Consider the following 25,066-nt stretch of genomic DNA (forward strand, 5'->3'; position numbering starts at 1 on the left):
TTACCATCTTTAATTCCCCATCAAATGTGTTAATTCTGTCACATAGGAAGTATAATCTGAAATTGCTCATTGTAGATCGGTTAGCCAAATGGAATGGAAATGATAGATCAAAGAATTCCTCATCCTTCAGTTTATACATTGTTATTTCTTCTTTTGTTAAAGTGTAATTAAGCCTGGAATGTCATTTTCCTCCCCTCAACTAAAGTGTTTCACATGCTGGTTCGGGACTTAATGCTAGTGTGTCTAATTTCAAGATCGGTGCTTTTTACCCACTGCACTGCAGGGTTTACAGAACACATATCCAATCAATAGAATAGCTTTATATTCCAGTTCCAAACGTTCCACTGCTTCACGAAAAGTATGGGGGGAATTGCACACTGCTTACTCTCTTTACTCCAAATATGTTCTGACCAATGCATTTTATTGTTCATTGAGGAGCACCAACAGGAACGTGCGTGCATCAGTAAGAATGTAAAAACAATCAAGAAAAATCAGTGTAGAGGCACTAAGCCCGGTGAACGGTTAATAGAAATGCAGACATCACAGTATCCAGGCGCAGAATATTAAATTTTATAGATGAGGTAAACCAGATCATTAATTCGCATTGGGCCAGATCAGAGCATAGAACATAAACCTAAATTGGTGAAATATAACTTTATACTGCCTAGTAATAAATCAGATCATCACTCAATGTTTGACATTAATAGGACGAGATTTATTACTGTGAATATCTGTTCAAAAGTTGCCATTTCCATTGCCTCTGGGATTTCTCTGCAGGGATGCAAATTCTGTTCCGCATGATATAAAAAAGTGTAGAAATTTGCAGGACGGCACATTGCACCAAATTTTATGTTGGGAATAATTTACTTAGAGAGAGTTAGGGATGTTTGAAATGCTGTTGCAAGCAATGAGCAAGCAATGATGGACAGAAAGGTCTTTGACCTTGACTTGGAAGTAAGGATCTTGCAGAGTTCATAGACCATGTCTATGTTTAATGCTTTAGACCGCGCAACCATTTCAGTTTTCTCAAAAACCTTTTAGTGACGTTTTGTTTGCACTTCAGTCCCACGCTCTTGATCTACGGACACCCGATGCGGAGAGGCGAGGGAAAGGCAGAGGACCTCTTTGTGAACCTACTCCTGGGCCTGGCAAAACTTACCATTAACAGGTCCAGGCAGCAGGCGACCGAGGGGGTCATCCGACCCGACAGTCTGCCCGACCCGACGGTCTGCCCCTCTACCGCGGCTATATTCGTGCCCGGGTGTCCCTGGAGAGACAGCATGCGATGTCCAAGGCCTTCCGTGCCCGCTGGGCACCGCAAGGGCTAGGGTGCGTTACTGACCCCTATAATCACATTTTAATTTAATATTTCCTTTCTACTTAGTCTTTTGATTCAGACGGTTCTCCTCCTTTTGGGAGCTGCCCCTTTTAATTTGTCCCTTAGTTAATTTGATTTAGTTTAATTGGTTCAGCCAAAAAGATTGGCTCGGAGGTAAGGTTTACTGGCGATTCACAATAAAGGGAGAATAAATCTGGCTCAGCGCATAATGGCAAACTCTTCCCAACTTCTTATGGTTCAAAAGACTTACCAAGGGTACTTGTACTGTCTGTCTCATGTTGTGTAATTTACTTTCCAATTGTCTCACATACTCCTGGAGCTGTTGGTTTCGCTTCATCTCTTGGATTAAGGATTGCTCATAATACTCCCTTTTGCGCTAATTTCCAAACAAACAAAAGTATTAGATATATTTTATACGTTGATTAATGGTGACACCGATATCCAACATTGAGAGCCTGGTCAAGTGAACCTTATTTCATTAATTAACAAATCAAATTTTTGACATACATTGGTTCAAATGGTGACCATGATGTGGAGAGGTCAAATGATGAGGCCAGTTATCCTGCACTAACACAAATGAATGGCAGGAGAAACTATTACCACTAGAGACCCAAGTGAGAGATTCTGAAATCCTTAGTTTCCATGTAGGGTCTAAGCATAAACTTTTTGGGAGATGAGAGAATACATATTTGATTCAAAACACACAATTCGAAACTACTCAACTGACTATGTTGTTTTACTGACTCATAGCAACAACTAAAACTCCCCAGAGGTTAATTTGGGGAAACTGTACGTACCATTGATGCATTCATGGTCAAATTTGGATTTAATTGCAACTAAATCGAAGAAATAAATTAGGAAGCAGACATACAATGCAGCCCTCAGCATTTTCATTCTGTTCTCTACTTGTCAATACTTACTGACAGAAACAGGAACAGGGGAATTAAACTTCCCACATTACAGCTTAGCACAGCTTTATTCTGACTGGTTTGAATGCTGCTGTAGCTACTTCTGGTCTTTGTGCAACTGAGGTAGTGCTGGACAGGTGTTCATTTAAAGCTCCAAGCAAGTAACAAGGACATTTCTACATTATCTCAGCAGTCTGCTGCCATAGCTCCGCACATTATAATAACCAAAACTTACGATGATTTTTAAAATATTCAAATACTTTAAAAATAATAAAACATAATTATACTGGTAGTCAAATGACACTACCAAAGCGTAACTGTTTGGTATTACCAGCAACTGAACAATCAAGGCTGAAGCACTATCATTAATATAATGTCAAATGAGCTTTCTGGTTTCTATGGAATCTGTTGTCTCCTCTTATGGCAACTGGAAAGGTGGGATCAATCACACCATACAGTGAGAGAGGGACGGGGGATCTGGGTGAGATGGTGAATGCTGAATGGGCCAAATGGCTTCCTTCTGCACCGTAGGGATTCTATGGTTCTATGGACTTTGGCAGTTAGAGGTCTGAGGTAGGAGAGCAGACGCGGGTGGAGGGCTGTGTGACTGAGGCAGTGTGAGGGTTAGAGGATCAGTGTGTGGCTGAGGCAGTGTGAGGGTTAGAGGATCAGTGTGTGACTGAGGCAGTGTGAGGGTTAGAGGATCAGTGTGTGGCTGAGGCAGTGTGAGGGTTAGAGGATCAGTGTGTGACTGAGGCAGTGTGAGGGTTGGAGGATCAGTGTGTGACTGAGGCAGTGTGAGGGTTGGAGGATCAGTGTGTGACTGAGGCAGTGTGAGGGTTGGAGGATCAGTGTGTGACTGAGGCAGTGTGAGGGTTAGAGGATCAGTGTGTGACTGAGGCAGTGTGAGGGTTGGAGGATCAGTGTGTGGCTGAGGCAGTGTGAGGGTTAGAGGATCAGTGTGTGACTGAGGCAGTGTGAGGGTTGGAGGGAGATGGTATGTGGCTGAGGCAGTGTGAGGGTTGGAGGGAGATGGTATGTGGCTGAGGCAGTGTGAGGGTTGGAGGGAGATGGTATGTGGCTGAGGCAGTGTGAGGGTTGGAGTGAGATGGTATGTGGCTGAGGCAGTGTGAGGGTTGGAGGATCAGTGTGTGGCTGAGGCAGTGTGAGGGTTGGAGGGAGATGGTATGTGGCTGAGGCAGTGTGAGGGTTGGAGGGAGATGGTATGTGGCTGAGGCAGTGTGAGGGTTGGAGTGAGATGGTATGTGGCTGAGACATATAAGGGTTGGAGGGAGGGTTTTTTGTGTGATTGAAGCAGTGTGAGGCGCAGCGAAAGTATCAGAAGAATATCTGTGAGGTAATGCACTCGAGTGTGGCATGGTGGCACAGTGGTTATCACTGCTGCCTCACAGCGCCAGGGACCTGGGTTCCATTCCTGGCTTGGGTCACTGTCCGTGCAGAGTTTGCACGTTCTCCCCGTGTCTGTGTGGGTTTCCTCCGGGTGCTCCGGTTTCCTCCCACAGTCCAAAGATGTGCTGCCAAGGTGCACTGGCCAGTGTTCCCAAACAGGCGCTGGAGTGTGGTAACTAGGGGAATTTCACAGTAACTTCATTGCAGTGTAAGCCTACTTGTGACTAATAAATAAACTTTAAATTGCTGGTATGTAACCTGAGTAATTTAATAAAACCAAACCCTGTTTCAAAGTCAAAGTCTGGTGAAATCCCCAATCACCACCGCCCCGCCCCCCCGCCCCACCCCTTACCAGTAACCTTTATAACCTTGATAACAAGACTGAAAATAGTAGCAAAGCTTCCATAACTTTCACAGGTGATAGTTCAGATCTACAGCTCTGTGCCACTTGACTTCTCAAACACTAACTCCAGAAAGAGTGAATATTCTAGCAGAAGGCACAGGGATAACAGGGGTTTCTATATTTTACTCAGTTTCAGTGAATATGGGGCACTGGACAGTAATGAAGTCTACATGGAGATCTTTATTTCTGAAGAACAAGGATATTTGATCTTCAAATGGGTGAGGCGTTTACAACTATATTTGTGAGGCTGACTTCCTGATTTCTCCTGTGCTTGAGTTCTGGTTCAGCACAGTACACCCAAAGGGTTTAACCCAAACTGAACGATGGCACTAATGATTCTAGTCATTTGCATTGCCCCTCTGTGCCCCATGATTTGGAACTTAGATTGCCAGGCATTGCTGCAGCTTTAGTGGCAGTGCGCTTCATGCTATAGACAGAAATTGGGCTAGAAATGACAAGAATGTTCCCGCCTACTCATTGACATACTTGCAATTGACATCAGTACAAGTAATTCTGACCTCATTCTCTCCCAGGGAAAGTCCAGAATGTTCTGAAGCAGCATGAGGGGCTGGGAGGCACCATCATGGATGCTCCCCAAGGCACAAGCCACAGAAATATTAACTCCAATCTCTTACGCCAGAGAGTTTGGATTCAGTTTGAGTGTATTTGAATAATTCACAAATCCTGTTTGTGAGGAACCATGTTGGGGCATGATTTACCAAGCAACCCACCGCATGTTTTGCAGCATGACCTGCCATTGGCCAGTGGTGCTACTTTCTGGCTCCGCCATTGTCAGCAGGGTTTCTCATTGAATGCACCCCTCGCCGCCGGAAAACCCTTGGCATTGGTGCACCACCAGCGGGACTGGAAGATCCTGCCAGCGTGAACAACAGGAAATTTCCAGCCATTGTCTATCTGTATCTGAATGATACCTAAATGTCTTTGTCAATCTCCCCCCCCTCCACCCCCAACTTCAGTAACACATGTCAGGTGTCAATGTGTCGAGGGATAGCAGTTCCTATCCTGTGGTATTTTTCAGAAATAAATCTGAACTAATGAGTACGTTTAAAATCTTGATTTTCTGTAAATTCCTAACTGCGGCTGAGCAATTAGATTAACCATTGTTCAGTACCTGGCATTAATTGGTCACAATGTAAGCACAACTCCAGTTAAACAACACATTCTTATTGGATAATTGTTCATCTGACTTTGTGCTTAGATCTTTTAATAGTTCATTAAATTCATTCCTAACTGTTCATTGTTGATTAAGACAGATTGATCTGTCTAGTCTGCTCACTAGTGTCCTTTAGGGAAGGAAATCTGCTGTCGTCACCTGGTCTGGCCTACATGTGATTACAGATCCACAACAATGTGGTTGACCCTCTGAAGGTCACTCAGTTCAAGGGGCAATAAATGCTGACCCAGTGCTGCCCAAATCCCACAAATATTTTTTTTTAAAGTTTAGCATGTCTTGCAAAAAAAAACCCTTGCATATAAGAACATTTCCTATCATTAAGATATCCTGAACCATTTACAGTCAATGAAACACTTTTAAAGTGTAGTTATTCTTGAAATAGAAGGACACACAACACATAATATGTAAAGCAAGGTCCCATGGGCAGAAATATGGTAATTCACCAGAAAAAAAACACATTTTATTGGTTTTTGTGGAGGGATACAAGATGGCCTAGACGCCAGGGGTACTTCCCTGTTCTTCATTGAATGGGCTTGTCATATCATTTAAAGCCATCGGAGAGTTCAGATGGGCCTCAATTTAACCATTTATCTGAATGATGGCACCTCTGACCATGCAGCATCCTCTCAGAACTGCACTGAAGGATCAACAAGATAATATGCCCAATCCTTTGAAATTCTGCTTAAACTCCCAAGTCTCTGACTCAGAGGCAAGACTGACCCAGGTTTGGCATGACATAAGGGGCCTAAAAGCCAAGTTCCAAGAAGGTACAGTGTGGACCTCACGATTATAATACTTCAAATTCCTAAAGCAATCCATTCAGGGAGAACTGGAACATGTAGGGGAGAAATTATGCACAACACCGCTTGTAACGTGGTTACGGGCTGACAAGCTGTCCCTCAATGCTATCAATGAAGAACATTGTAAGAGAAGCGATGCCTGGTGCTGCCTGTCCCAGGGGAATCGACAAGAGTCGATCTACACTTCCTGCTAGCTCAGAAAAGCAGCCAGCATAATCAAGGACTCCCCAGGCACCCTGGATAAACTCTCTTCCACCTTCTTCCATTGGGAAAAAGATACAAAGTTGGAGATGACATACCAAACAACTCAAGAACAGCTTCTTCCCTGCTGCCATCAGACTTTTGAATGGACCTACCATATATTAAGTTGATCTTTCTCCTGACCCTAGCTATAACTATAACACAACATTTTGCACCCTCTCCTTTCCTTCTCCCTATGTATTATATAAACAGTATGCTTTGTCTGTTTGGCATGCAAGAATAATACTTTCCACTGTATCCCAATACATGTGAACATAATAATAAATTAAATCAAATTTTTCCCCTTGTGCGTTGGGTCAACTATATTTTTCTTTCAAGGTTCTATATAATAATTAGTGTCCTGCTTTAAATCAGGAATTGAGATTAATCACTGAAATACTTGTTGCAACAGAAGAGATAATACGGAGATGAATCTAACTGGCCACAATGTTACAATTACAGCTGGCATTCTCTAGAGAATTAGTAACGTGACCTTCGTGAACAATGCAATTGAGATAAAGAATCCACCATTGAATTTATTCAAATGATACTTTAAAAATTGTAGATTCTGTACGCCTTCTATCACCAATTTACTGTGGCTGAATTGTTACAAAAAAGTTTCTATGCAGCAATTTACTATTATCTGACAAGAAGTAAAATAAATCAGTGGCTTTAATCAATTAGCAGTTTTAAAAGTCATTGTACTCAAACAGCTGCCTTTAAAATGTACTTTCCTTCAGAAGATATAACTCGTCAGGTTAAGATAACTGCGTTCTGAGGGGAAAAAATAATTCCCCTCTAAATGACTGAGGCTAATTATGAGGCTACCAAGAGATCTGCTGAAGATTATGCTTCTGATTCTGCATGTTACTAACTATTTTTATAGTATAGCCCTGCACTTGGATTCTAGTTACCAATTCAGACTTGTGAAATGGGGTCATCAGCAAAGCAACATTATTATTTCTGTGCAGACTTCCAAAATATTCGACAATAAATAAGAGAAAATGTATTTCTGAGAGGAGCTGGGGCAAAACTCTAAGGCTGGAATATAATTTGAGGTTCCTCATGGCATCCAAAACAGTGGAGTCACTTTGGTGAGGTTCTTTTATATGACATGGTTTATTTATTTATATGCTTGTACGAGTACACACTTCTCTACAGTACACCTGGCGGCCTTCTTGCCACTCCTTCTCTCTATCGGGTATCATTATATTTTATGCCCCCATTAATCCTTTACAAGAAAATTCTCATGTTACATATTGAGAAGAAGGTATATTTTCCACCTTTATAACACAAACACTCTTGGTGACATTGCAAAAAAACATTCAAAACAAACTAGAAAAACAGCGAAAGCTTCTCGGCAGCTTCAGAAAAACCGACAGCTCACAAGATGTTGACAACGCAAGAATAGCTTTTTGTGATTTATGGTTAATCTTAAGCAGGCCAAAGTTTCTCAGTTATACCTGGATTCACCCATAAGTGCCATACTGCACTGATATTCGTATAGACCAGGTGCCAACATGACTACAGCTGGATCTCCATTACTAACCAGGTGGAACCGTGGAGGTTTCCTGCCCTGAAGACTTCTTTTTTTTAAAACAAAAAGATTTTTTTTAAAGGTAATAAGTGAAAACCAATGCGACATTGCGTTCCTACCCAAACGTTATGTCAGCTTTTACTAATCCACACACAACCTCCAGCTGTCGTTGTCTCACATGCAACCTCTGCCACCAAGTTCACAAAAATACACAACCTGTTCCAGATTCAATTCACAGAGACACTAAACCCCATTCAACTCCCCATCCTTTTAGGGAGATGCTCTCTTCTTTAACCTTCCTCACTTAGACTGGCACTATTCTCCCTACCCTTCTTCATTTTTATAACGGATTCATCATTCTTCATCTCCCCTGACCTAATTAATCTGTCCACATTACTGGCTTGAACCCACATTCCTGCTTATTTAAGCTGGCAAACTCTCCACACTCCCCTGCAACAACTGGTGGTATTTTCCTTCTACCCTAGCTCAAAATGTAACCCTTAGGTTCTCGTTTCTTACTCCCAGCAAAAACCACTGCTCTCTTTCCACTTCTTTGCCATTCATTTCATGTTTTCCTTCATTTATATCCACTTACCTCCTTCTTTGCTATCTGCGGCAACCTCTTTACGGTGCTCTTCAACTTTTCCTTTCATCTCCCTTTGATTTCCTGATATTAGTGCCACTCCCTATCTTTCACTGCTATCCACATCCCTCCCATTGCCATCCATTCTTTCCTTTCCCTCCGCATCCATTTTCCCTTCATGTCATGCATTCTGTCCTCTTCAAATACTGTCTGTTTTCCATTGGTTTACATCGCTTCAAATCTACCTCAAAGTTTACCGAGCAGTTTGGTCTCATTCCTCCTGTCAATGTGCTCACAGATCTTTCGTTTGGGATTGCCAGCTATGAAGGAGTTCTAGTTTTTGAAAAAGTTCCTGCTCGTAGTGTATACAGATAGCAATCTGATTGCTGTTTAACCTGCTAGCTGGGCTCTTCCACTATACATGCTCCTCCTGTCATTAATAAACAGCAATCCAATGACACTCATCTGTGCCACACATTGAATAGTCTCAATGCTGAATGTCAGAGAAAAGCGTTAATGTTTGACATATATGAAAAAAGGGGTTTTATTAGAAAACAGTCATTGGTTAGGAATTGTGGCTGGTGGTTCTGTCTGTACCTGCTCATTATCCAGTTTCTTGGAAAGTGTATTAGCATGCTGATTGGTATCTGAAACCTCCATCTGCAATGCTGTCACTCGCTGCTGAAGTCCTGTTGTGGTTGCTCGGTAGACCTGGTCCCAGTCCTGGTTGAGTTTCATCAGCTGAAAGAAGGATCATGTGATAAGAATGGAAGCAGATAATCCATATTAGCTGGTGTTCAGTGTCATCCACATTCTCCAGTTTTCTTTCTAATGGGTTACATCTATTTCTAGAGAGAACTTCCTGATCAATTAGTCATTATGTCTTAGGAAGCTAACAGCATTGACCTAAAGAACAATACCTCTTTATCATTTGTTAGGGACATGGATTACACAGATTAATAGATTGTGTCAAGCAAATAGTTTCTCCATCTTTACCATGTCAAACCCTTTTAACATCTTAAATATCTCAATTAGATTACCATTAATATTCTGCACTTATGGAAGTACAAGTCGAGTTAGTGTGCTTTAACTTAACACTCAAAGCAATGGTATCTTTCTGGTAAATCTACACTGCACTACTTCCAGGAAATATATAACTCTCCTTGTGTATGGGATCCAAAACTGAAAGCAGATAATCTGCTTTCAGATAAATCTGAATTTAGATTTATTCAGATAATCTCTGGCCAAGGCTTCATACAAGTAAAGTTGAACTTCCTCTCTTTATATTTCAGCCCCTTGGAGATTAAAAAAAACAATATTTCAATAACCTTATTGCTTAACATTTGTAGCCATCTACTAACTTTGAAATGACTTGTGAACCTGGACTCCCAAATCTCTTTGCTCCTCCAGAGTCCTAGTTTCTCACCACTTAGAAAATACTCCAATTTATTCATATATTTCTTGGGTTCAACAGAGGTAAACTCACTTGTTCACACTTAATTTCATTTGCCAGAGTTTAGTCCATTCACTTCATCTATGTTCCTTTTTAGCTTGCTGCTCCTCACTTAATTCTGTGTCATCTGTCAGCTTGGATACACAACTCTCTATCAATTCATTCAAGTTACGAATGGATATGCTGAACATTTGAAGTTCCTGAGCATATCCCTTAGAAGTTTCATCTGTCACATCCCACCAGAGTACCTATCTTTCACTGTCACTCTCTGTACCCCACCTCCAAACCAATTTTTGACACAAGTCAAAGGCCACCACCAATTTCAAATGCCCTCTTTTTGATTATTTTCTAGAAGTCCATTTTGATTACATCCATGTACAATAAGCTAACTCTTCAGGGACCTCAAAAAAATTCAGTTAGAGTCATAGAGGTTTACAGCATGGAAACAGGCCCTTTGGCCCAACTTGTCCATGCCACCCTTTTTTTAACCACTAAGCCAGTCCCAATTGCCCACGTTTGGCCCATATCCCTCTATAACCATCTTACCCATGTAACCGTCTAAATGCTTTTTAAAAGACAAAATTGTACCACCTCCACTACTATTTCTGGCAGCTTGTTCTGGACACACCACCTTATGTGTGAAAAAATTGCCCCTCTGGACCCTTTTGTATCTCTTCCTTCTCACCTTAAACCTATGCCCTCTAGCTTTAGACTCCCCTACCTTTGGGAAAAGATGTTGACTATCTAACTGATCCATGCCCCTCATTATTTTATAGACCTCTATAAGATCACCCCTCAGCCTCCTACGCTCCAGGGAAAAAAAGTCCCAGTCTATACAGCCTCTCCTGAAACTCAAAGCATCAAGTCCCGGTAGCATTCTAGTAAATCTTTTCTGCACTCTTTCTAGTTTAATAATATCCTTTCTATAATAGGGTGACCAGAACTATACACAATATTCCAAGTGTGGCCTTACCAATGTCTTCTACAACTTCAACAACACGTCCCAACTCCTGTACTCAATGTTCTGACCAGTGAAACCAAGCATGCCGAATGCCTTCTTCACCACTCTATCCACCTGTGACTCCACTTTCAAGGAGCTATGAACCTCTACCCCGAGATCTTTTTATTCTGTAACTCTCCCCAATGCCCTACCATTAACTGAATAAGTCCTGCCCTGGTTTGATCTACCAAAATGCATCACCTCATATTTAACTAATTTAAACTTCATCTGTGGTTCATCAGCCCATTGACTCAATTGATCAAGATCCCATTTCAATCCAAGATAACCTTCTTCACTGTCCATTATGCCACCAACCTTGGTGTCATCTGCAAACATACTAACCATGCCTCCTAAATTCTTATCTAAATCATTAATATAAATGACAAATAACAGTGGACCCAGCACCGATCCCTGAGGCACACCACTGGTCACAGACCTGCAGTTTGAAAAACAATCCTGTACAACTACCCTCTGTCTTCTGTCATCAAGCCAATTTTGTATCCATTTGGCTACCTCACCCTGGATCCCATGAGATTTAATCTTATGCAACAACCTATCCAACCTACCATGTGGTGCCTTGTCAAAGGTCTTGCTGAAGTCCATGTAGACAACATCAACTGCACTGCCCTCATCTACCTTATTGGTTATCCCTTCAAAAAACTCAATCAAATTTGTGAGACATGATTTTCATAGAATCCATAGAATCCTACAGTGCAGGAGGCGGCTATTCAGCCCATCGAGCCTGCACTGACAACAATCCCACCCAGGCGCTATCCCCTTAGCCTCACCCATTTACCCTGTGCATCCCCCTGACACTAAAAGGCAATTTATCATGGAGAATCCACCTAACTTGCACATGCTTGGACTGTGGGAGGAAACTGGAGCACTTGGAGGAAACCCATGCAGACACGGGGAGAATGTCTGTGTGGAGTTTGCACAGTCATCCAAGGCTGGAATTGAACCCGGGTCTCTGGCGCTGTGAGGCAGAAGTGCTAGGCGCTGTGAGGCAGCAGTGCTAACCACTGTGCCACCATGCTGCCTTACTGTGTTCTCCACTCACATGTTGACTGTCCCTAATCAGTCCTTGCCTCTCTACATGCCCGTAGATCCTGTCCCTCAGATTACCTTCTAACAATTTACCCACTACAGATGTTAGGCTCACCGGCCTGTAGTTCCCAGGCTTTTCCTGCAGCCCTTCTTAAACAAAGACACAACATTTGCCACCCTTCAATCTTCAGGCAGTTAGATTATTCACACAGTACTCACCCTCAGCAAAGCAACATTAACACTGTTTAACACAACTGTCAAATTTTAGTAGCTTCAAAAGGTCTCGGGTCTCTTACTCCTACTATTTTTAAATAATGAAATATTAGATCATTTCCAATTTGCGCAATTCTCAAACCAAGAAAGCCAAATGCTTATGTAATTCACTCTCTAATTGCTTTAATAAAACAAAAAATGCTGGAAATGCTCAGCAGGTCAGGCAATTTCTGTGAAGAAGAGAGTTAATGTTTCAGGTTGATAACCTACGACCTGTGTTCTAAAAGATCATTGACCTGAAACATTTAGGGCAGAATTTTATCGAAATAATTCTAAGTGCTGAACGAGCGTGAAAATGGGAGAGAATCGCACTGATTTTTTTGGGCGAACTTCCAGTCACAATTAGTTAAACAAAGTGCCAGGATGTGATTCCCACCAGTGGGGGGTGGTGGAGCCTAATATCGCTGGGGAAGCTGGCTGTTAAGCTCTTGGGGCACAATTGCACAGGTGCCCCGATCTCCCAGTGAACTGGGAAATCTGTCACCACCTACACCACCCACCATCTCCCCCTTCTCACACCACCCATCCATGGACATCGGAACTCACCACTGATAACTCCCTGGGTCGGTCTCTCATCCCCCTTTACATCATTCCCCCCCACTCCCCTGGACATTGCCCTCATGCTGTCCCTGCCCCTGCTGATCGCTGCCGCTACAGAGTTCCACCCTCCAATCACCATCCCCACCAATCAATCCCCCCCCCCCCCCCCCCCCCCCACCCCGGCAGAGTTCCCCTCTTTCCTCCCACCATCATGGCTCCACCCCTTCTCAGCCACCAGCCCCTCAGGCCCCATCCCTTTGGCAGTGCCTCTGGCGCTGCCAGGGTGGAAGTTGGGAGCACGAGGATGGTAGGCAGGCACAGCCAAAGGGGCACTGCTCCCGACCACCTGGGAGGCTTCAATGACCTCCAATCCCCCTGGCGAGGCCATCACGTCTGGTCTCAGTTGGTGGGGGCCATACGTGATTCTCGCTGGTGAGGACCTCAATCAACGATGGGGTAAGTCCAAGGGAATGTGGACTATAGTGTCCAGAACTCACTAATGACATGCAAATAATATATCATAAATATCAGCAAATCAGTGCCAGTAAGGTCACGAGAGGTGAAAAACCACGTCTGATCCTGATTTTTTGACTCTCGTCCTATCTTACCGGCTTGTCTCACCAATCGGCCTATTCTGCTGAATATTTCCAGCACTTTCTTTTATTTCAGATTTCCAGAATCCATAGTACATTGCTTTTGTAATTACTTTAACATCCTGGAGTGGGAATCATTATGCCCTCGAGAATTATGTATTTTAAATACCATTATTTCCTCCATTTTGTTAATTATGCTGGATCTGATAAGTTTGCCCCCTAGATTTTGTTTAGCTTCCCTCCCATCATTGGTGTTTTATTCTCCTTTTCTACTCTGAAAATGAATACAACTTAATAAACCTGTCCTTGCCTAGTTGTACATCCCATGTCCATCTTGAATGAACACACATCTGTCTTGGCTGCTTTCCGTTTACTAAGTCATTGCTGCTTGCATCAGTAACTGCTCCTCATCCGGGGATATAACACACACAGAAAATCACTGTCCCCTGATTTCACCCTACAACCACATTACAATAAATCTAATACAGAACAGTTACTGCACAATTTGTTAAATAAAGCACAACAGCTTTAAGCTGGAATGAACCAGTTTGATCCTCATTTCTTTGCAAAGGAGCTTTTCATCGCATTCGACCATGTGATCATAAACCCTTGGAGTGCGTCACGTGCAGCAACCATAACCACAACTGACATCTGCGTTAAGCAGTGCTTCTGACTAATTCATACAGATACACGCTGGCAAGCCACTCATGGGCCTTTTCCCCAGTCCATGATATTGTTCCCTTTTGCTGTGTCATCTAACTCAGAATTGCTGCATGCTGCAAAACGACTGCTTTGTATCCTGGCATTTTTCCCTTCCTTTTGTTGAAAAAAATACACCCAAGCATGCAAAACACATCCAATGACCAAATAAAAGTTGCTCTCCCACAATTTTGAATGTACCACTTCGGCTCAAAGCAACAGCATCCTAAATTCAACCTACATTTTTCCAACTCGTTTTCAGCAATGCTCAAGTAAATTCACCGTAAAATGACGTTAGTATTTCATTATCCCTCTTTATGTGCAACGGTCAGAATTCTGAATGATTCAAACTTAGCAACGTTTGAAATATGCAAAGAAGAGCAGAGGGATTTTCCCATTTCTCTTGTCTTAAATGATTAGATAAGTTGATTATTTATCTCATTGCTGTTTGTGGGACTAGCTGTGTGCAAATTGACTGCTGCATTTCTACATTAAACCAGTGACTGGAGTTCAAAAGTACATCATTGCCTGCAACAAGCTTTTGGAGATGCTAAAGTCATGAACGATGCAATACATACAATATAATACATATAATATAAGACAATACATATAATATAATGGGCGGCACGGTAGCACAGTGGTTAGCACTGCTGCTTCACAGCTCCAGGGACCTGGGTTCGATTCCAGGCTTGGGTCACTGTCTGTGTGGAGTTTGCACATTCTCCTCATGTCTGGGTGGGTTTCCTCCGGGTGCTCCGGTTTACTCCCACAGTCCAAAGATGTGCGGGTTACGTTGATTGGCCATGTTAAAATTGCCCTTAGTGTCCTTGGATGCGTAGGTTAGACGGATTAGTGGGTAAATATGTAGGGATATGGGGGTAGGGCCTGGATGGGATTGTGGTCGGTGCAGACTCGATGGGCCGAATGGCCTCTTTCTGTGCTGTAGGGTTTCGAAGCTTTCTAAGAATATATACATTGTATAACATTTATATCATGTATATAAAGTTTAAAGTGTAGTTTTAATGTCACAAGTAGGCTTACATTAACACCGCAATGAAGTTATTGTGAAAATCCTCTAGTCGCCACCCTCTGGCACCTGCTTGGGTACAGCGAGGGAGAATTTAGCATGATCAATGCACCTAACCAGCATGCCTTTCGGACTATGGGAGGAAACCAGAGCACCCGGAGGAAACCCACGCAGACACAGAGAGAACGTGCAAACTCCACACAGACAGTGACCCAAGCCAGGAACTGAACCCGGGTCCCTGGCGCTGTGAGGCAGCAGTGCTAACCACTGTGTCAAATTGTCTACATGAACAAGTTCTTTCTTATTTCTAACTAACTGAACATGAGTCACTTCGGTTTTTCCAATTGCACTGAGCACCTGTGCCTACAATATCATTTCAGAGTTATACCCATTCAATGGGCAGGTTTTTAAAGAAATAACTCTGCAAAGCAGATAGAACATTATTTAATTATGGAATGGAATGGAACACATCTACAGCATAGTCTAAATGTCCTGATGATCAACTTACGTAATCTCTTCCACAATGACATTTGTGATAATGTGGCTCACAGTTTAATTATGTGTGCTGCACGATGTGATGCTGGACAGACCACTAACATCTCAGGGACAAGTGTGTAACCGCATACATCAAAGCAGAAATTTCTCAAGGCATTTCAACAATGACATACTGGACAGATTTTGCTTTGCAAAGAAGGTGACTGCGAATCATAAATGGTTATCGGTGTTGTTCTTGAGTCAGAAGGGAAACTCCAGCAGGGTGTTGCTTAATAGACTTTTATGTAAATTAACTGGTGCACTCAAATTGCTTTAAAAAAAACAGAAGTGAAAGAGAACCAAATACCTCTTTGTTCATACGTCTGAGTTCAGTGTTCCTGTTCAGCAGCAGCAGTTTCTCCTCATCTGCAGTAGTTACACTCATGCTCTCTGTGATAAAAGTCACATTCTCCTCAGCTCCAAACTCATTCACATTTTGGGCCAGTTGGAATGGTTCGTTTGATGTTCTTGCGATAGTGTCTCTAAAAACAAAATGTTGTTTAATATCAGTACTCAGCAACCTAGGGCACTGCAGTCAGATAATCGTATAACACAATAAATCAGATCAGTTCCACTTAGATTCTAAGTCTTAGAATTTCTTGTAGGTCATTCTGGTTTAGATGCCAACATTCATCTTAAGTTCAAGATGAGTCAATTAGTTGGCACAGGCAGTGGAGTGTAAGTGCAGAACTTTGCTATTATTGAGAAATACAGCTTAGCCACTAAATTGGACAGGACGCAAAGACAGGCAACACAGGGTTACCCCACGTCCAGTGCCTCTGATACAGGCAGCGCACAAACTACTGCTTGTTCATTTGTGGCGTGTAGCCAACACTGAGCCATCGAATGGCTGCATGCCTGAGTAGAAGCTGTGTAGAATCATGAAATTGATACAAGTTAAAGCAAGTCTTCCTTATTTAAAGGCAGCCAACACCTACACAGAGGAGGCAGAGAATATAAAAGCTGCCATCTAGCTACAGGGGCCAGAGGTTCTGCAGACTAGTGTTTCAAAGACAATGGGCATCAGCTAGCCATGGTCCTCAATTCCAGGGTGAAGATAAGGATGCCAGCATTGGAAGTTCACTGATCTAATTGGAGTGGTGAAGACTAGTGAGGGTATCTTCAAATGGCATATCCCACCATCTGCAGCACTAGCCTCACATACTGTTTAAGTTTATTTATTATTGTCACAAGTAGGCTTACATTAACACTGCAATTAAGTTACTGTGAAAATCCCCTAGTCGCTACACCCAGGCGCCTGTTCAGGTACACTGAGGGAGAATTTAGCTTGGCCAATGCTCCTTTCAGACTATGGGAGGAAACCAGAGCACCCAGAGGAAACCCACGCAGACACAGGGAGAACATGCAAATTCCGCACAGTCACCTAATACGGGAATCGAACCCGGGTCCCTGGCGCTATGAGGCAGCAGTGCTAACCACTCTGCTACCGTGCAATGCATGGCTGCATTCCTGACCCCAAGGAGAGGGATGGTGTTTATCATCATTGGAGCACCCCTGGGCTGAGGCCATGGCCAGCAGTGGTGCAGCAACCAACGATGATCAGATCCTCATACCCGATCCCCCTTCTCACGCCCAGCTTCCCTTCATCCCACAATCCCTTCTGATTTACAAGCTGCACATGGTGTAAGCACACGGGTCTCTCTTTCCCACCACAATCCTTTCTCCTTTCTCATGAGTCTTTCTCCTTTTAGATACTAAAGAACTGCCACCTGGTCAACCAACATAAAAACTAACAGCTTCTCTGGTCATGACCACATCGCTCTTTATGGAAGTGTGGTGTGTACAAATTGACTGATGTATTACTACAGTGACTACACTTTAATAGTTGTTTACTGGCTGTAAAACACTTGAGACAGCTGGCGTTCATGAAAGGCACTGTATTTTTCTTGTGTTTGGTCAGCACTGGTGGGATAGGTAGAAGACAGTGAAAAGAAACGCCATTGTTTGCTCACAGACCAGCGGCCACCAGCTCAGATAGTGACATGACACGTACTTTACAGAGGATATAGGACTTGCATGTGGTCAGGTACTGGGTATAGGCAGCCTGAGCCAGGCAGGGATCAAAGGTAATGTTGGTACCAGCAGTCAGTAGTTCAAGAGATGCACGTATCTGCACCCATGTCCTGAGGTGAGTGGTTTGTGCAGAATCTTTGCAATCAACAGAAAGTCCTTCAGCATATGCCACATCACTCCTTGTAAACTTCAGCAACTTTAACCAACCTTGGAAACCACCAAACACTTTTACAATCACAGCAGAAGCTAGTAAATCAGTCAGCAACTGACATGAAAATGGCTGATGATCCCTTAGTTTATTTATTTATTAGTCACAAGTAGGCTTACATTAACACTGCAATGAAGTTACTGTGAAAATCCCCTTTAAATTGAGCTGGTGGGGGGACTTCCTTGCTATTGAATGCATGTTTGGCTGTGTGAGGTGAAGTGGAGTGATCACCTCCAAAGTGGCAGTGCTGGCATCACATCAGCACTACACATGGATTGATGTGACAATCTGCATCTTTTCAGCAGCCACTCCCTGTGCACGTGCTGGTGCCCTTTCCAAAAGGTTGTCTGTCATGATTAGCTCCAGAAGAATGTGGATTCCATTTTGGAGGCAGTTTGGGTGGGACACAAAGAAACTGTGAATGATGACGTTCTTAATTATTCAATATTATTTCAGAATCCCCAACTGAGGCGTTTTCATTTCAAATTGCATTTCATCCAATCATACTACTTCCAATTGTCATATTATTTCAGAACAGCATTTCCTCACAGATTCTTTCACAGTTTTGAAGCGTAATGTGTGTGGGATGTGAATAACACTCTCAGCCCTGTCCAGACTGAGCCATCAAATCATTCAAGCAAGACTTTCCTCAATAAAAGAGATTAACTTGTTTGATATGGGAACAGGAGGCACATCTGTTCACTCATAGTTAGATTGCTATCATTATCAGGTTAACTTAGTGAGAAGAATAGTTTTTGTTTAATATAGTTCTTGTTTAATAATGTATGTCTTTAAAATTAATAACATTTCAGAAACTCTATCATTGCACACAGAGTATATAGATAACAGAAGCCAAATGTCATTACCACTCAATGTCTGATGAAGCCAGTGAACCAGGAGTTAATAGTTCCACTTTTAGACTGAGATTACGATTGATCTATGTCCTGCAGCATTGTGATGCAAATAGTGACTTTATTGCAGCACGGGGAATGCAGAATGTGGTGTCAATGCCAACACGGTTACATGTAAAAACAGGCTACATTGTGCAACGACAGCACAAGCACAGCAAGATGAGGTCCTTTGAGGCTGATACACTCGACAATCAGTCTGTGCTAACGTTTCAGACAGAAGGTGATTTTTCTTACAGGTTATTCCTCCTAAAAGCAATTATGTATAAAGCTACAAGACGGGTGTGTTTTCTGAAATGCTATTTCTACTTGAATTCTCTGAGGTTCATTTTTGGTTTCAGGGACTGGGCATTAATCAGGTGCAATAAGTTACCTACCCTTGTAGAGTCTACTGATTGTCATGCTTTTGTAATCCCCTTTACCAGATCAGTGTCCAAGCAGCAGAAGTGAAAATAACCCCCCCCCCACCCTCCAACACACTTCTGCTGTGTTCTTATTAATTTCATAACCAACCTTCTAAAAGCTTTTCAAATGCCTTTTCTACACATAAAGATAAGGAATGGCCTTGTTGACAATAAAACGCTTTTCCCCAGATTTGGTACAGTACAAGACGTCAGGGAGATTCTGCAATCTAACACTGTTGTTCGGGAGGAGTCGTACAGACAGAAAAATTAGCTTGATTTCTCTCCCCATCTGCCAGACCTGCTGAGGTTTTCCAGCTTTTTCTCTTTTTATTTCAGATTTCCAGCATCTGCAGTATTTTGCTTTTATCATACTGTCATTAAGGGAATTGTGCTTGTAGAACATACATCTGTGTTAATGGCCCATGATTTAATGTTACAATATTCTTCATTCAATGCTGTGGCACAGTTGGTAGCACTCTTGCCTCTGAGTCAGAAGGTTCCAGGTTCAAGTCCCACTCCAAGATTCATAAATCTGTGATGATGAGTGAGCGGTGTGAGGTACTGGGGGGATACTGCACTGATGGGATGTTAAAGTGAGGCCCCATCTGCCTTGTCTGTTGGACATAAAATATCCCATGCTTGTATTTTAAAAAAGAGCAGGGGATTAGCCTTGGTGCCCTGGCCAATATTCACTGTTCAATCAACATCACAAAACAGGTAATCTGGTCACTACATGTGGGATCTTGCTGTATGCAAATTATAGATCAGAGTTAAGCAATATAGCACCCCAGTGCTAGACAAGTGCTTTCAAAAGTTACACTTGCCCTAAGATTTGTTGTTTGTTTTTAATTCTAAGTTAAATTTACTAAAGTTGCTTTTAATTTTTTTTTAAATTCAGAATGATTTATTTTTCCTCACCAATAATCCATGAATCCGAAATGAAAGAATCAAGCTTTCCTTTTCTGAAACAATGATCTACCCAGGCTGGACTGATTTGTAACGGGCCTCAAAGGGTTAAGTGTAGCACAAAGTAGAGAAACAAAAGATTGGGGAGGGGGTGGGGGGGGAGTTGGAAATGGGGAAAGAATAGATAATGAACACACTGGTATTACTTGGCACATTCTTTTGTTTCTCAGCCAGAGAGAGAAAGGGAGAGAGAGAAAGGGAGAGAGAGAAGTACTTTACACCCGTGTGTGCGTGTGAGTGAGAGAGAGAAAGAGACAGAGGGATGTTACAGTCTTGTGTTTTTTAATAACACAATCTTTGTAATGAGGTACATTATGTTCCACTGACGTCAGCTGAGGTCACCTTCAACGAAAGGTCATCTACACTCGAAACATTGGCTCTATTCTCTCTCCACTGATGCTGTCAGACCCGCTGAGATTTTCCAGCATTTTTCTGCTTTTGTTTCAGATTCCAGCATCCGCAGCATTCTGCAGTTATCTGAGGTATATTATGTAATGAATTAAGATAAATAATATGAAGCATGGAAAGCCAGTGTTCGGTGATTCTATAAAAAGAGGCATTTGCTGTGAGCTTTGTGCTTTCTGGCATGGCAATGTATCTTTCTAGATACACTATTCTTGATTTATTAATGGTAGCACTCCCAAGTTATGAAGCAAAGCGAGACATAAAACAACTGTAAGCAATCACCTGAACTTATTCATACCAGACTCTAGTATTGTTCAACACCGACTCACATTTACACTGAGGGAAAGGAGGCATTACTAATTAAAGTATTCTATAAATCTCTCGTGTGTTTCTTAACCCTAATGACCATGAGTGATGTTTATTTCATCGCAACGAGGCTTACTTCACTGGTAACAATTCCAGAAAATATTCACTTGCTTTTATTATTTTCTCATTGTCCTCTGCTGCTTGTGGTATTTGCTGCTCCTGTGCAAGTCAGGACATAAATTGTGAAAACAAACATTTAAAGCACAGTGGTTAGCACTGCTGCCTCACAGCGTCAGGGACCCAGATTCAATTCCAGCCTTGGATGTCTGTGTAGAATTTGCATGTTCTCCCTGTGTCGGCGTGGGTTTTCTTTGGGTGCTCCAGTTTCCTCCCAGACTCCAAAGATGTGTGGATTAGGTGGATTGGCTGTGCTAAATTGCCCCTTAGGGGGATTATCAGGGTAAATACATAGAGATACAGGGATAGTGCCTGGGTGGGATTGTTGTTGGTGCAAGTTTGATGGGCCAAATGGCCTCCTTCTGCACTGTAGGGATTCTATGATTCTATGTAAGTCTCACCTATATATGGTTCATGCAAAAGTCGGTCAAAAGGACATCTTTAAACTGAAGGCTATTTTATGCACTGCCAGTACATGAAACCACTCCTTTACAAAACTAAAGTGCCATCATGTTATCTGCCACAACATGTGTCACATCCCATACTACAACAGTTGCAGCACAAAGTACTTTGTTGTGGTTTTTGCACGGTTATGCTCCTTTAATGTTCAATAAAACAGAAATATTTTAGTGGTTGACACATTAAGTTTGTGCAATTACATCAGCGACCAGCTGATTGCATGCTCCAACTTATCCCCCAGTACAATCTTTTGCAGGATATCAATGTTTTGTATTAGCTTTTTGTATTAGCTATATTGTCAGTAATACCTCACTGTCAATTAGTAAGTCACCCATGCGAAATGAACAGCAAACATCCAGTCACCTTTCCACCACAGACTGGCATTTCTAGATTAGAGACAGAGACTCAGTGCAATGCACATCAAATTCTAGTAAAACTACTTAAATGTTCATTTGCACAAAGCAAGTAAATATCTTTGGATCGGAACATGAAAATAACTATGTCAAACTATTTAATCTTGGTGATGCAATGCATGAGGAAGTTTTTTAAACAGATAGCCTCCTCCTTAAAAAAAATCCTTATTTTGTATTTTTTCCCCCCTCGAAATCCATTCTCAAAATATCTTTCCCAATTTTTAAGAGATTAAGTAGCAAATCAGCCAACAATTGTAATTTAAGTGCTGTCTGAAGCAGACAACAAATGCCTTCCTTTTGAAGGAAATCATTTTGTTAATGGTGCAATGCTATGCTTCTCTGGCTATGAAGAATCTTAGCAACACATTGCTGAGTGATTGCATTAGTCAGATCGCAGTTGGGCCATTTTTTTGATTGGATTTGATTTATTATTGTCACATGTATCAATATAAAGTGAAAAGTATTGTTTTTTGTGCGCTATATAGACAAAGCATACTGTACATAGAGAAGGAAAGGAGAGAGTGCAGGATGTAGTGTTACAGTCATAGCTAGGGTGTAGAGAAAGATCAACTTAATGCGCGTAGGTCCATTCAAAAGTCTGACAGCGGCAGGGAAGAAGCTGTTCTTGAGTCGGTTGGTACGTATCCTCAGACTTTTGTACCTTTTTTCCGATGGAGGAAGGTGAAGAAAGATAGTATGTCCACGTTGCATGGGGTCCTTAATTATGCTTTTCCGAGGCAGCGGGAAGTATAGAATGTGTCAATGAGTGGGAAGCTAGTTTGAGTGATGGACTGTCACTTGACCTTTAAACAAGATCCGAATTGCATTTCAAATATAGTTTAAAACATTACAAGTATTAGCAAGTGTAAGTGGCTCCCTTCTATAAGCAGCATAACTGGAGCTCTGTTATACTATTAGGAGAGATTTTTATGGTTTCGAGGTAGAGCAATATCTTAAATAACTCATGAAGACTTATTTTTGTCAAGGTTTGAAGCAAAATCAGAAATGTATCTAAAAAGCTACACAAAGGGCCCTATTTTACCATTGCGTCGCGCCCGTTTTCGGGCAGGTAAACGTGGTAAAGTCGGGTGTGAGGCCATTAACGCAATCCGCGCCCGTGTCCGCGCAGATGGCCGAGACCCGGGAACGGCCGCGATCCGATTCGCACCCAAAATGGGTGCAACGGCGAGTTAAATGCATTTGCGTGCATTTAAATTGAATTAATGAACTGCCCGCCCACCTTTATCAGCATTTCCCCTTTTACCACCGCGTTCGCCAATCCGGAATCGCGTGGAAATGAACATGTTGAATAAAAGTCTGATTCGGGTGCTCCAGCTGCTGAAGAGGTGAGTTCAGAGCTTCCAACGGCTCTCTGACTCAGATCGGTGGTGGTGGAGGAGGGAGGGAGGCAGATCAGATCATTCTCTGGTGAGGGGGGAGAGGGTCGATCGTTGTCTGGTGGTGGGGGGGGTGGGGGGGGGGAAGGCCGATCGTTGTCTGGTGGGGGGGATCGGGAGGGCCGATCATTGCCTGGTTGGGGAGGGGGGCCGAAGGTGGCAGGCCAGACATTCTCTGGTGAGGAGGTGGGGAGGGAAGAGGAGGCGGGTCACATGTTCCTCTGGGGGGGAAAGGGGGGGGGGGGTGGTAATGAAGCCAGATCATTCTCTTGGGGGTGGGGGGGTTGGGGGGGGGGCGGGGAGAGTGAGGCCAGATCATTCTCTTAGAGGGGGTGGGTGGGGGGGGGGAGGGGAGTGAGGCCAGATCATTCTCTGGGGGCGGGGGGGTGGGGGTGGGGGGGGAGTGAGGCCAGATTATTCTCTGGGAAGGAGGGGGGGAGTGAGGCCAGATCATTCTCTGGGGGCGGGGGTGGGGCGTGTGGGAGTGAGGCCAGATCATTCTGTGGGGGGGGGGGGGGGGGGGGGGGGTGGAGGAGGGAGGTGGTGGGGGGAGATGTAAGACTAGATCATTCTCTGGGGGGGGCGGAGGGGAGTGAGGCCAGATCAGTGAGGCCAGGGCGGCACGGTAGCACAGTGGTTAGCACTGCTGCTTCACAGCTCCAGGGTCCCGGGTTCGATTCCCGGCTCGGGTCACTGTCTGTGTGGAGTTTGCACATTCTCCTCGTGTCTGCGTGGGTTTCCTCCGGGTGCTCCGGTTTCCTCCCACAGTCCAAAGATGTGCGGGTTAGGTTGATTGGCCAGGTTAAAAATTGCCCCTTAGAGTCCTGAGATGCGTAGGTTAGAGGGATTAGCAGGTAAATATGTGGGGGTAGGGCCTGGGTGGGATTGTGGTCGGTGCAGACTCGATGGGCCGAATGGCGTCTTTCTGCACTGTAGGGTTTCTATGATTTCTATGATTTCCATCATTCTCTGGGGGAAGGAGTGAGGCCAGATCATTCTCTGGATGGCGGGGGGGGGGGGGGGGGGGAATGAGGCCAGATCGTTCTCTGGGGGGCAGGGGGGGGGGGGGGGGGAGGGAGGCGGGTAAGATGCATCTCTGATGTGGGCGGGGGGAGGCCCGATCATTCACTGGGGGGGGGGGGGGGGCAGATGGATCTCTGGTGGGGGGGCAGGGGGGTCCACTGCCACTCTGTGGGCGATCGGTGGAGGGGAAGGGGGCAGGGGGTCGTGATCGGTCTGGGTAGTTGGGGGGTGGATAAGGGGGACAGTAATGTCTGTGGGGGCCATCTCTCCCGCTGTTTGCACCCGGGCCACTTTCTCTGCTTTCTGTGGCCCGGGAGCGATCTGACACGGGCATGCTTTTTCAATTGTTTTTTCTAACTGCACATGCGCAGCTCAGAGCTCCGATCGTTTCAGACATGCTAAGCCCCGCCCACTGCGCAATTCAAACCCGCGATTTTTTTTCAGGCGATGTGCGTATGGGGGCGTCTGAAAGCAGGTTTCCAAGTCGGATCTGAATTACGCCCAGATTCAGCACTTAGAATGAAAATGGTAAAATCAGGCCCAAAGTGACCAGAGCAAGTCCTCTTGATGCAGGTTGTGGATGTAATGCTTATAATAGCAATATTAGTAAATTATTCGTGAAATTGCCCAGATTTAGTTGAATGCAAGAGCTTTTTTTTTCTAAACAGCCTCAATGACACTTAAGTTTTTTAAAGTTAAGTTTATTTATTAGTGTGACATGTAGGCTTACATTAACACTGTCATGAAATTCCTATGAAAATCCCCTAGTCGCCAACCTCTGGCAC

At 43.5% G+C, this 25,066-nt stretch overlaps 1 protein-coding gene across 6 annotated transcripts in view; it reads right to left on the bottom strand.

The window, feature by feature from the left end:
• The window catches only part of LOC144492922 (uncharacterized), a 44,728-nt gene that overhangs the window by 14,027 nt on the left and 5,635 nt on the right, over positions 1 to 25,066 (bottom strand). For all 6 annotated transcript variants that reach the window (XM_078211552.1, XM_078211553.1, XM_078211550.1 and 3 more), the window contains 3 exons: positions 15,889 to 16,063; positions 9,013 to 9,156; positions 1,590 to 1,715 (listed from right to left, as the gene is read on the bottom strand). In XM_078211552.1, coding sequence (XP_078067678.1) covers positions 1,590 to 1,715; positions 9,013 to 9,156; positions 15,889 to 16,063 — 445 coding nt within the window. The remainder of the gene's footprint in view (positions 1 to 1,589; positions 1,716 to 9,012; positions 9,157 to 15,888; positions 16,064 to 25,066) is intronic.

This window comes from Mustelus asterias, chromosome 4 (assembly GCF_964213995.1).
Source record: "Mustelus asterias chromosome 4, sMusAst1.hap1.1, whole genome shotgun sequence".
NCBI lineage: Eukaryota > Metazoa > Chordata > Chondrichthyes > Carcharhiniformes > Triakidae > Mustelus > Mustelus asterias.